Below are 12628 nucleotides of genomic sequence, written 5' to 3' on the forward strand. Positions count from 1 at the left end.
CACCCACCCACTTGCCGTCCTTTATCACTGTGGTCCTCCTGCTTGAACGAACTTCAGTCTCCTGAGCCCCACCCTGTCTCTGATTCAGGAAGTCTGCAATGGGTCCCAGAACCTGCATTTCTCACAACTTCCAGGTGCTACTGGTGCTGTTGGCGTGACCAGTGTCAGTGAGATCATCATTCTCATTTATGTGTTTCCTTATCGATAGTCTGTTCCCCAACCAGAATGTCAGGGCCCGAGGACAGGGATTGTTGTACCTGGTTTGCTCACTTGGGTGTGCCTAGTGCCTGGTGCAGGGCAGGTGGTCATTGCATACTTAGAGAGTGAATGACGGCAGTTTGGGGTCAGTTAGGACTCCGTGTGCCAGGCTGAGGTGTTTGTACTGCACTTGTTGGGGTCAGCATAGCAGCTTGGACACAGGTACACTAGGGCGGTGGCAGGGCCCTGTACTCCATTTTAGTCTGACAGTCCCAAATGATCACACTAGAGTGCTCTCCATTTGGTGGGCTGTATGTATGTATGGCCTCCTCCAGACAACTCTGTGAGGTGGATACTGTTACATTCCCTCTATATTTAAGAAGAAATTGAGACACAGAAAGGTTTAGACACTTGCCCAAGGTCACACAGGGAAGTAATCAAACTGAGACCTGGCACAGCCTCAGCCTGTGGAGGGGTGGGCAAGTCGCACACCTGGTTGAATCCAAGTTCTGTGAGGAGGGGGTGGAGGGTCATTCATTCATTCCATCCACAAGAGCAGATGCTCAAGGAGCACCCACCATGCCCAGGCCTCATTCTAGGAGCAAAACACCCTTCCCCTGGAGTGCACCTCCTGTGTGGGATGATCAGAAACAAGGGAAAATACAGGAGGGCACGTGGGGGAAGTGCTAAGGAGAGAGAGATGAAGAGGGACGGGGTCAGGAGATGGGGAGTGTGGTTTAAATTGGTGAGGGAAGGTTATCTTCAAGAAATGTCCATTGAGAAGAGATCTGAAAGAAGTAAGGGAGCCCTGCAGACATCTGGGAGGAAGGGCATTTGGGCAGAGGGCACAGTCAAGGCAGAAGCTGGCGGTGATGAGAGGGTCCAGCCCTGGGCTTTTATAATAGCTGGAGTGAGGTGCAGCCAGGAGAGAGCTCACCAGGAGGGCCCTAACCTGACTCAGGTTCACTGGTTTCCTCTGTCTGCATGTGGGGGCTGTTGAACCTGCGAAAAATAACTCTCCAAGTAATCCACAAAAGAAACGGTTTATTCAGGAAAAGAAAAGCAAGACCACCACCGCAGTGCGGAAAGCACACCTCCCACACGGAGCTCCTACTGGCAGCCCACATGGAGACAAAAAGACCACGGTTTCAAGATGGCTAATGCCTTTATTATGATCCCACCCCCAGAATTACCATAAGGATGAATGGGAAGTCAGGATTATAGGGTTAACAAGGGGCCCAGCTCCACCCATAGTCCTCCCAACTCTATGGTTAAGCATCTTAAGATGCTAGTTCACTTTATCAGGGCACAGGCTCCGGGCAGGGAGACCTTGAGAGAAGGTGGTTTCAATAGTTCAGGAAGAGTGGTGGTGGTTCAGGTCACCATCTCATTTATTTTATTCCACAAATTTGTTTCACACGTATGACACGACTGCCTACTTTAGACTCCGTCCTGAGCAATACTTGACACCAAGATTTGCCGTCAGGGAGCTCACAGACCTGTGGGGAAAATGGAGCTGTCATCAAACAGTGACAGCACAGAGTAATCAGGGCTGGGATGAGGGAAGCAGAGGCAGAGTGGTTAGGGCTGGGATGGGAGCTGTGGGGACCCACAGAAGGGAGGCAGTATCCCGGCGGAAGGGGGTTTGTGAGCAAGAATCCTGAAGGATGTAGAAGAGTTTGCTAGTCAAAGGAGAAAGGACGGTCTGGACAGAGGGAACAGTGTGCTAAAGCTTGGAGGCAGGGGAGAGACGTTTGAGGAGCCCCAAGTGGTTGAGGTCTCCCACTTCCTCCCCAGGGTAGATTAAGGACCTCACATCGGAACCTTGCCCCGAATTAAACCAGCTGTGTGTCCTTGGGCGAGAGGTTTGGGTGGGTTCCGGTGGGTTCGCTGCTTTGAGCCTGTTCCTCTGTGATGTGCGCGTGGTAACTGTCAAATGCATAGCTTTGTGTGAGGAACCTTACAATGAATCATATGCAGAGCTTGCCAAGGTCCTGATAACAAAAGTCAACAAAACTGTCCCTTTAAAGTTCCCCGGACTGACTCCACTGCCCTATGGCAGTTTGTGTTTATTCAGTCCTCTGCAGAGTTCTGTTTGTTCAGGGGCTGCCTCCCAGCAGGAGGCTGATTCCGTAAGGCAGGAACCCTGCCTGGTGGTCTCTGCTGCTCCCACCTCCAGGCAGGGCCTGGATTATTCAGATGATTCACATAGTCACTAATGTGTATTCAGGGTTCACTTTGTGCCCCTTATAGTTTTGGGTGCTGGGAACACAGTGGCAGCCGAGATCTCCTGAAGTGCACAGTCTGGGCAGACAATGAACAAACCAAATAAGCCATCAAGATGAGTTGAGATAGACTGGGAGTTGGGGGCTACTTCAGGTTGGGCCACCAGGGGAGGAGCATTTGAGCGGAATAAGACAGAGCTGCTTTCGCTGGGGCTGTGGAAGGACATTCCAGGCATAGGGAACAGAATTGCAGACGCCTTGACTCGGGAATAGCATTGGCAAACTTAATGAGCAAGAGGAGGCTGGGATGAAGGGAGTGACGGGGACCACACTAGAGCCTTGGGTGTCAAGATGAAGACTTTGCTTTTTGCTGGAGTGAGTTGCAGTGGGGGGATGGCTCAACCAGGAAGGCCCTGACCTGACTCGGGGGTTCATAGGCTCCCTCTGGCAGCATGTAGGAAGCAGACCTCGCTCACGCACGTGTGTGCGTGGGGGTGGACAGGGGCAGGAGACCAGGGAGGAGGTGCCTGGTGTGCAGGTGGCAGAGGATGGAGGCTGGGCCAGGGCCGTGGAGCAGGAGTGTGTATAATAGAAATAATGGCTATAGATTTTGGAGGTGGACCAGGTGGGATTTGCTAACAGATTAGAAGTGAGGGGTGAGCAAGAAAGAAAATAAAATGCTTAGGTTTTTAGTTAAAGCAACTGAGTGGAAAGTGGCTGCTCAGTAAATATTTATTGTACGCATGAATAAGTTAATTAAAAAAATAGCAGTCTTATTGAGAGCTCATGGTATGCCAGGCTCTGTTAGAAGCCCTGTACACGTACTGATTCATTTAACCCTCAAATAACCAGATGAGGACATGTATGTTTCCCCTGGATCGGATCACAGATGAAGTAATGGAGGTAACCGAGCTAGGGAGCCTGCTTTGGGCCACACTTCTAGGAAGTGGAGTCGAATGGATGGGTGGGGATCAATGGGCTGATGGGTGAGCCTCCCATAACAGGCCTGTGTCCACACCCTGACTTGTTTTTCCCCATGATCCCTCTCTTCCCCCCCCCCCATCCTCAGTACCACCCCCCACTCTGGGCGGAGCACGCCAAGCAGCTCCCCATCTCTCCGTAAGCGGCTGCAGCTCTTGCCTCCAAGCCGACCCCCGCCTGAGCCGGAACCAGGTACCATGGTGGAGAAGGGGTCAGATAGCTCCTCAGAGAAGGGTGGGGTGTCTGGAACACCCAGCACCCAGAGCCTGGGCAGCCGGAACTTCATCCGCAACAGCAAGGTTGGTGCAAGCCTAGGGAGGGTAGAGAGAAGAGTGGGAGGCGGAGGAATCCAGGGGCTTGTTCTGACCCCCCTTCTTTCTCTTGCAGAAGATGCAGAGCTGGTACAGTGTAAGTGTTGGGCAGGGGGGCTTGCTGGAGGGGTGGAAGGGAGGGGGACAGCGATCAAGGAGTGGGTGCTAGGGTCAGCAGACCTAGGGTCACACCCTCTGCTGCTACTTACGTGCTGTGTGACCTTGAGTGAGTTGCTTACGGTTTCTGGGCCTCTCCTTTAAAACAGTCCCAACATTACAAGGCTGAAGGGAACTTTCACTGAGTCAGTGATGCTGGTGGGTACATGACCCAGGGCCTGGCTTATGTAGAAATCAGTAAATGGAAGCTCTCATCATGGTTCCTCTCGTGTTACCGGCAGTGGAAGCCAGAGTAAGCTAGACTTAACGCCTCCGAGAACCTGCCCGGGGCAGAGGTGACTGAGGGGCTTCTGGGAGTGTTGTGAGGCAGCATTCGGGGTGTGAATCCCCATCTGGGTCCTCACCTTTTAAACTTCCCCTAGATGCTGAGCCCCACGTACAAACAACGGAACGAGGACTTCCGGAAACTGTTCAGCAAACTCCCTGAAGCCGAACGCCTCATTGTGGGTGAGTCCTGATGCCCACCCTGTCCTGAACCCAACCCTGAGCTCCCAGCTCTGCCCTCGCAGCCCTCCCCGCCTGGGTGCTGGCCAGGCCAGCCGTGTGACTCGGGTGTCTGCCCGTCTCTCCCCGGCCGCCTCAGATTACTCCTGTGCCTTGCAGCGTGAGATCCTCCTCCAGGGCCGCCTCTATCTCTCTGAGAACTGGATCTGCTTCTACAGCAACATCTTTCGCTGGGAGACGACCGTGAGCCGGCGTGGGGACAAGGAGGGGCCCCAGGGCAGGCAAGGCCCTAGCCCCTTCTGACCTGCCTGTCCTCCTTAGATTTCCATCCAGCTGAAGGAAGTAACATGCCTGAAGAAGGAAAAGACGGCTAAGCTGATCCCCAACGCCATCCAGATCTGCACAGAGAGCGAGAAGGTGAGCAAGAGGACCTGCTGACAGGGCCACGTGGTCACTCGTCTTCACCGTCTCCTCCCTCCTCCCCGCACCACAGCCCTGTTTGTTCTGCACCCTGAACTGCTCTCAGTCTGCTGCTTTATCTGTCAGGCTCCTATCATCTCTGACCTGGATCTCCACACTACCCTCCTCGCTTAGTCCCTGCAGTTTGTCCTCTCACACGGCTGCTCAGAGATAATATTAACAGTAAAATTCTTCCCTGCCATGTAGCGGCCACTCAGAGGTCCTCTCTCCTTGGAAGCCTTCCCTGTTTCTCCATGCTGTCATCATGATTGTTGCCTCATGGGCCCAAGATGGCTGCCTCACACCAATGGCCCAGACAGGAAGGGAGAAGGGAAGGGTGCTGGACACACGCGCGCACACGCGCGCGCGTGACACTTCACAGTAGACTTCCCTTTCTGTTTTATTGGCCAGAAGATCAGTTGACCACCTCTAGTGGGCGAAGGAGACTGGGAAAATGCCCTGGGTTTCTTCCCTCATAGCCCAGTCACTCTGGGCTGACCTCATCTGGAGATATGCCTGTCTTCCACCCTGGACTGTGAACATTGGGGACAGGGACAAGGGTCATCTCCTTATCACAGTGACTCCAGGGTCCAGTGCTGGGCTGGGCACAAGATAAACATTTTGTGGAATGAATGCAGGGGTGAATGAATGGATACATCAGGATGTAGATCAGGAGCAGAGTATGGATGGGGGTGGAGCTTCCCCTTCCTCTGGCCTTGTTTCTCCCCCACCCCCTCTAACCTCCTCTCTCTCTCCTGCAGCATTTCTTCACCTCCTTCGGTGCCCGGGACCGCTGCTTCCTTCTCATCTTCCGCCTCTGGCAGAATGCGCTGCTTGAAAAGGTGAGCCTGCGTGAGACCTGGCCAGGAGCTTAGCAGGTGGGCAAGGGTAGAGCATGGGGCCAGGGATGCCAGAACTCAGGGACCTGGAGGACTCCCCAGCTCTTCTCCATGGGCATCTGGCCCAGTGCACAGGCTGCTTCCTCCATAGGCTGCATCCGAGGCCAGCCCAAGCTCCAGTGCCAGACCCTGCCCACTAGAAATGTGTATCCATGGCCCCTTCCTCATCATCTGCTAATCAAAAATGCTCTGAAAATGAGGATGTGTTTTTTTTTTTATGTGTGGCAGCAAGATCTGATGAGAGCTAATAACAGTTTTTTTTAATCGTGTATATCACTACTATCTAAGAACTTTCTGCATTGATGGAAGTATTCTCAATTCGTGTACTGTTCAGTACAGTAGCCACTGGCTATATGTGCCTATTGAACTCTTGAAAAGTAGCTAGTGTGACTGAGGATCTGCATTTTTAATTTAATTTTAATTAATTTAAACTTAAATGGCCATGCATGCTTCTTGCATAGCCCAGGTCTATATTTAGCTCAATTAATGTGACTATTCATGTGTTTCAGGACAAAAAGTTATTAATGAGTATGTGTAAATCTTAGCTGTAATTGTAATTCAATATAAAGTTATAGTATCCAATATAGAGTATTCCAGTGATTCTCAAGCTTTATAGTTTTAGGAACGTTTTACGCTCCTTAAAATAATTGTAGACTCCAAAGAGCGTTTGTGTAAGTGGGTTATATCTGTCCTTATTTACTGTATTAGGAATTGAAACTGGGAAAGTTTTAAGCACAAGAATACACAAGCACACACATTGCATTAGCTGCCAGAAAAATGACAGCATTGCCTGTTCATATAGCCTCTGAAAAACTCCACTGCATACTCATGAGAATAACAGTGAAAAGGGCAAGCAACATCTCATACTAGTAACGTTATCATGCTTAGGAAAGTAATTTTGACTTCATGGACCTCATGAGAGGGTCTAGGGGACCCCCAGAAATCCTTGGACCACACCGAGAACCTCTGGTGTACACTGCACTGGACACTAAACACAATGCATTTATCATTATTGGTGCTGTATTACAGCATACGGTATTGGCACTGTGGTATTTTTCTTAAATCCCAGATCTCAATTTGAATCATGTCTTGCCCCAAAGGTTTTGTGTAAGGGATTTTATTTTAGACTTACCACAATCTGATCGTCTATTGAGAGTCCTGAGCGGGCTCTCCTGGAATGCTCACTGTGGTTGCATGGGTTTATGTAGGATGCATTTGGCTACAAATGACTGAAAACCCAACCAAACAATGGTTTAAGCAAACAGATACTGAATTATTTCATAAGGTAATAATAGTATTAATAGCTAACACTTATGGTGCTACTGGGTGCCAGGCACTGATCTGAACATGACATGAATTAACTCATTTAATCTTCACAACTACTCTGCAAGGCAGTATGGTTATTATTTGTATTGGGTTGTCGGAAAAGTCATGATGCATTTTTGCAACGAAAAACATAGAAGAAATACGTCATGACTTTTCCGACAACCCAGTATTTCACTAATGGGGCACGGAGGGATAGACTTGCCCCTGGTCACATGGTCTTTTATGTGGCAGAACTTGGGTTCTGACCCATTGCAGTCAGGTTCTGGTGTCCAGCCGACCACTGCGTCACACTGATGCTCATGTAACAAGAGGTCTGGAGGCAGGCAGTCCAGGTTGGGTTTGAAGGCTCCCCTATGTCATCAAGGACCCAAACCCTTGTCCCTTTTTGCACATTGTCATCCCCCTGCATATTGATGATGTGTGCACATGCTTGTTGCCTTGTGGTTACAAGATGGCGGCTCCAGCTCCAGGGGTCATGCTCGCACATAAGTGTCCCAAACATGAAGGGGGAAAGGGATGGATAGAAAGTGGACTTCCCTTTATAAGGGAAGAAAAGCCTTCTTTAGCAGACTTCTCTTTGCATTTCTTTGGCTAGACCTGAGTCACATGACTGCCTTCGGTTGCAAAGGAAGCTGGGAATGTAGTAAAGGATCAGTATAAACCAATCATCATAATTCATCCCTGGGGCTGGAGAGGATTTTTACCCTCAAATCAGGGTTCTGCTGGCAGGGAGGGGGGTGGTTAGGTTTCGGGTAGACATGGCACAGTGTCTGCTGCTGATGGCCAGTAGTACCTCCCAGGGCCCAAACCTGCTCCTCTAGCAGGGCTGTGCTCATGTCCTGTCCTCACGGGGGCAATGCCAGCTGTGGCCATCAGGGACGAGAGAGCTGGAGCAGGAGCCTGAGAGAGGGAACAGCGCTGCGTCAAAGTCTGCAAGGAGTGCGAGGGCAGAGGAGTGTTCAAAGCTCAGGCTCTGAAGCCAGATTGCCAGGGTTCGAGTTGCAGCCCCGTTACTGAGGAGCTGAGTGACCTGAGGCAAGTCAGTGAACCCCATTGGTCAGGTGGGGACTGTCCCTACTTCACAGCAGCCAGAGCTGGGCCCAGAATAAGTGCTCAGCAGTATCAGCCCTTATGAGGCAGGGTAGCCCAGTGGGTAGCTCTAGGGTGCTAGCCCAGCCCCTGGGATCACATCTCAGCATTGCTACTTGGGCACCTCTGTGCCACAGTGTCATTGTCTTAAAATAATGATGTGAGCACCGCCTTTGCAGAATTTTTTTGAAGACTCAGTTAGCTCATGTGCAGGCATTAGAAGAATGCCTGGTACATGGTAACAACTCAGTGTCTGCTGCTACCACTCATTATTGCCGTTATTGTTACTATTTCATCATTGTCATTCACCCCTTCTGGCCATGGATAGCTGACAGCCCAGGGCTCCTGAGAACTCTTGGAAAATAGTTGGGGACAGGACAGCCTGGGGTGGGAGAGCAGAGGCTCTGGAGGCTGGTTTGAATCCCTGAGTTGCCTCTGGTCACTTGTGTGACCTCCCCATGCAGGGTCTCCTATTCTCTTCTGTAAAATTGGGACCATAAACCTGTAACTGTGGAAGTATTGTGAGGCCCCCCCCCACCCCACCCCACCCGGAAAGCCTTGAGCTCCTCCCTACTGGGCTGTGAGATCTGGGCTGGGTGACCATGCTGCCCCCATGTGGACACTGGGGGAACTGCTGAAGCTGAGGGCTGGTTGGGGATGGGGTGGGAAGGGTTCTGGCCCCTGTGAGGTGGAGGCCAACCCCTCGTCCTGCCTGCCCAGACGCTGAGTCCCCGGGAGCTCTGGCACCTGGTACATCAGTGCTACGGCTCAGAGCTGGGCCTCACCAGCGAGGACGAGGACTATGTCTGCCCCTTGCAGCTGAACGGTCTGGGGTGAGTCAGAGGTTGGCGGCTGGTTCCTGGGGTCGGGGGACACAGGAAGGGATGTGCGCAGAGATCTCGGACTCCTGGGTGGACCGAGGTGGGTGAACAAAGTCTGGGAGAACAGGAGGGTGTGTGGAGTCTCGAGGATACAGCTATCCCACACCCTCCCTTTCCCTGCAGGAGCCCCAAGGAAGTGGGAGATGTGATTGCCCTGAGTGACATCACCCCGTCGGGGGCAGCTGACCACAGCCAGGAGCCAAGCCCGGTGGGCTCACGCCGTGGCCGCATCACCCCCAACCTTTCCCGGGCCAGCAGCGATGCAGACCATGGGGTAAGCAGGAAGGTGGAAGAGAGAGGAGGATGCTGGGGGGAAGAGAGCCAGGAAGGCTGGGGGTGGTATTGGGGAGAGGGCTGATGGACAGATTGAGGGGACAGGGGTGATGAGAAAGGTGGATGGAGGGGGAAGAGGGGATGGTCGGAGGGAAAGGACAGAGCTGGGAAGATGGGCAAGAAAAATAGGGAACGAAAGAGACAGGCAAAGGGGAGACAGACAGACAGACAGACAGACAGACAGTGAGAGACAGAAGAGGCAAGAGATGGGTGGATGGATGAGGTAGGAGACAGGCAAGGCATGGTTAGGACAGACAGATGGACAGGACAGGCCTGAGAAAGCTTATGGCCCAGGTATCCAAGACAGGCCTGGAGCCGTGTCTGGGCAGCCTCAGGGCCCCTCGTACCTCAGCTGTAAGCCCTACATAGACACGTGACCGCCCAGCATTGTTTTTCTTATAGTCTTGAATCCTTATGGCCATGATGTAGGCACAGAGGGGCCCTCAGGCTGGAATGGAGGTGGGACAAGATTGGATTAAGCCATTCTCTGCAGGCAGAGGAGGACAAGGAGGAGCAGCAGACAGACAACCAGCCAGATGCCTCCTCCAGCCAGACAGTGACTCTGGTGGCTGAACCTCCTAGTGCAGAGCCCACCCCATCTGACGGGCCCACTTCCCTGGGCCCCTTGGACCTGCTGCCTACTGAGGAGCTATTGACGGACACGAGTAACTCTTCCTCATCCACGGGGGAGGAAGGTGAGGCAGGTGGCCCAAATCATTTGCTTCGGTTACACATGACAAACCTTACTCAGACTGGCTTAAACAAGGGATTTGCTGGCTCACTGGGCTAAAAAATCCAGCGGGTGGGCAGGTTAAACATTCACATGGTGTTGTTAGACATCTGTCTTTAGCTCTCCTTTTTTTTTTTTAAAGATTTTATTGGGGAACTGGGGAAGGGGAACAGACAAGTTGTTGTCCTTCAATCTTAGTTGTGGAGGGTGCAGCTAGCTCAGCTCCAAGCACCATTGCCATCCAGCCACCCATTGGCAGCTCGTGACCGCTCAGCTCAAGGTGCCGTGTTCAATCTTAGTTGTGGGTGGGCATAGCCCACCATGCCATGCGGGAGTTGAACCAGAAACCTTGTTGCTAAGCGTGCACGCTCTAACCACCGAGCCATCGGCCGCCCATCAGCAGCAGAGCAGTTCAGCTCAAGGTGCAGTGTTCAATTTTAGTTGTGGGTGGGCACAGCTCACCATCCTATGTGGGAGTCAATCCGGCAACCTTGTTGTTAGGAGCACGTGCTCTCACCAGCTGAGCCATCCTGCCACCTGTTGGCAGCTCAGCGGCAGCTCAGCTTGGGCACAGCTCACTGTCCCATGTGGGAATTGAACTGGTGACCCTGTTGATCAGAGCTCACGCTCTTAAACCAACTGAGCCACTCAGTCGGCCCTAGCTCTGCTTTAAAGGTAGCAGGGCAGGGTGGGTGGGTGGCAGCACAGACTCTGAAGCCAAATCGCCAGGGTTTAAATCCTGACCACAGTGATTCCTCGCTGTGTAACCTGGGCAAATTATCTAACCTCTGTGAGCCTCATTACCCTCATCTGAAAAAGAGGGTTAGCAATCATACCCTCCTCATAGGGTTGTTATTAAGAATTCTATGAGTTAATATACAGTATGTGAAGTTCTTGGGCCAGTTAGTAAGTGTTGGCTATTATTTCCATCATCATCATCATCTCCATTTCTCTGTGCCAACTTTATTCTCAGGTAGTTTCTCCTCTTGTGGGAGCAGAGAGAGCCCCCACCCTGCCCCAGACAAGCCTCGCAGAGAGAAAACATGCTTTTCTCAGTGGCTGCACCAAAAGCTCTAGGGTTGGCTCTGATTGGAGAACGAGCCAACTCTTGAACCAATCACTGACTTCCTAGGGTCACACACACACCTGTGAACCAATCACTGTGGCTGCCTGGCCTGGCCTACGGTCACACACATATCCCAGAACCAATTATTGGGCGAGAGTCACAGGCTGAGGTGGGAGCCCGTGCCTACCCTGTGATCACTGGAACGGCAGTTGGCTGGGTCTAGGTTTGTGCTCCACCCTGAGCTGACCGTGGTGTCTTTGATGGCCTGGGCCCGGGTACATGCCACCCTGAAGTCACCCCTGTAGCAGAGGGGGCCGAGTAGTGCGCTGTATCAGTGTCCACTCCAGTGTAGGAGGATAGGTCTGCCCATCCACCCCACAAGGCTGGGACTAGGGAGGAGCTGTCACCCAGAGGGAAACCGAGGAACCGATCCGAGGAGGGACACGTGCAGGCAGCCTCATCTGCTGCCCCTCTCTGTCTCCCAGCAGACCTGGCCGCACTGCTTCCTGACCTCTCTGGCCGTCTCCTCATCAACTCCGTCTTCCACGTGGGTGCCGAGCGGCTCCAGCAAATGCTCTTCTCAGACTCGTCTTTTCTGCAGGGCTTCCTGGAGCAGTGCAAGTTCACAGGTCAGGGGCCGAGGATCCCCAGGCACAGGGTTGGGGTGGGGGAGGCAGGTGGGCAGTGCTGTGCACATTAAGTGTGGCAGGATGTGGGGCTTAAAAGCAGCATCCATGAGACCAGAGTGCTCTGTTCTTAACAGCCTTGGGCAGGGGCCCAGCCTCTTTTAATGTTTCTTCTTCTGTGTAGTGGGGGTGTGATAATAGTATCTGCTTTGCCAGGGTCTCAGGAGAACTAAATGAGTTAATACTAGAAGAGTTCCCAGAACAGCAGCATACAGTAAGCATGTCATAAATGCAAGTTAACGATCACACATTTAGTACCCACTCTGTCAGGCCCGTGCAGAGACCAGGACAGACAGGCCCCAGAATTGAGTGAGAACAAGGGTAGATTCTCACACAAACAAATGAGTGTCAGAGGGGTAGCTGTGATCTGAGAGGTATCAGGAAAGGCTGCTGGAAGGATGTGAAATTGAAACCAAGGCCTGAAGGAGGAACATTTCCAGAGAAAGGGGAGAAGGTAGGGGAGAGGAACCCAGGAGGGCAGCAAGGCACCTGCATAGGCCCTGAGGCTGGAGGTAGGCACTGGGAGAAATCCCTTGAGGTGGGGCCTCTGCAGCCAGGTGTGGAGCGGGGATGCCACAGCGCCAGGTGAGATAGAAGGGTTGACCATGGGACCAGCAGAGGAGCTCAGGGGGCTGCGAAAGAGATTCAGGTAGGGGAGTGGCTAGTCAGATGGTAGTTTTTCTGTTTCTTTTTTCTATATTAATGAAAATGAACTTCAGAATGAGTAAGATTGTGCCTTGTGTTGGGAGCATACAAGCCCCCCTCCCCCAAACTATGCTTATACCCTGGAGAGTCTGGCACATCAGACGGAGACACTCAGTCT

General features: G+C 52.3%; 1 protein-coding gene across 1 annotated transcript in view; it reads left to right on the forward strand.

Annotated features, from left to right (window-relative positions):
* Positions 1 to 12628, forward strand: part of GRAMD1A (GRAM domain containing 1A) — a 26144-nt gene that overhangs the window by 7525 nt on the left and 5991 nt on the right. The window contains exons 3-12 of the mRNA XM_019624799.1: positions 3493 to 3703; positions 3792 to 3812; positions 4255 to 4339; positions 4476 to 4579; positions 4658 to 4753; positions 5557 to 5637; positions 8830 to 8942; positions 9114 to 9264; positions 9817 to 10018; positions 11605 to 11796. Coding sequence (XP_019480344.1) covers positions 3493 to 3703; positions 3792 to 3812; positions 4255 to 4339; positions 4476 to 4579; positions 4658 to 4753; positions 5557 to 5637; positions 8830 to 8942; positions 9114 to 9264; positions 9817 to 10018; positions 11605 to 11796 — 1256 coding nt within the window. The remainder of the gene's footprint in view (positions 1 to 3492; positions 3704 to 3791; positions 3813 to 4254; positions 4340 to 4475; positions 4580 to 4657; positions 4754 to 5556; positions 5638 to 8829; positions 8943 to 9113; positions 9265 to 9816; positions 10019 to 11604; positions 11797 to 12628) is intronic.

This window comes from Hipposideros armiger, unplaced genomic scaffold (genome assembly GCF_001890085.2).
Source record: "Hipposideros armiger isolate ML-2016 unplaced genomic scaffold, ASM189008v1 scaffold_609, whole genome shotgun sequence".
Lineage (NCBI taxonomy): Eukaryota > Metazoa > Chordata > Mammalia > Chiroptera > Hipposideridae > Hipposideros > Hipposideros armiger.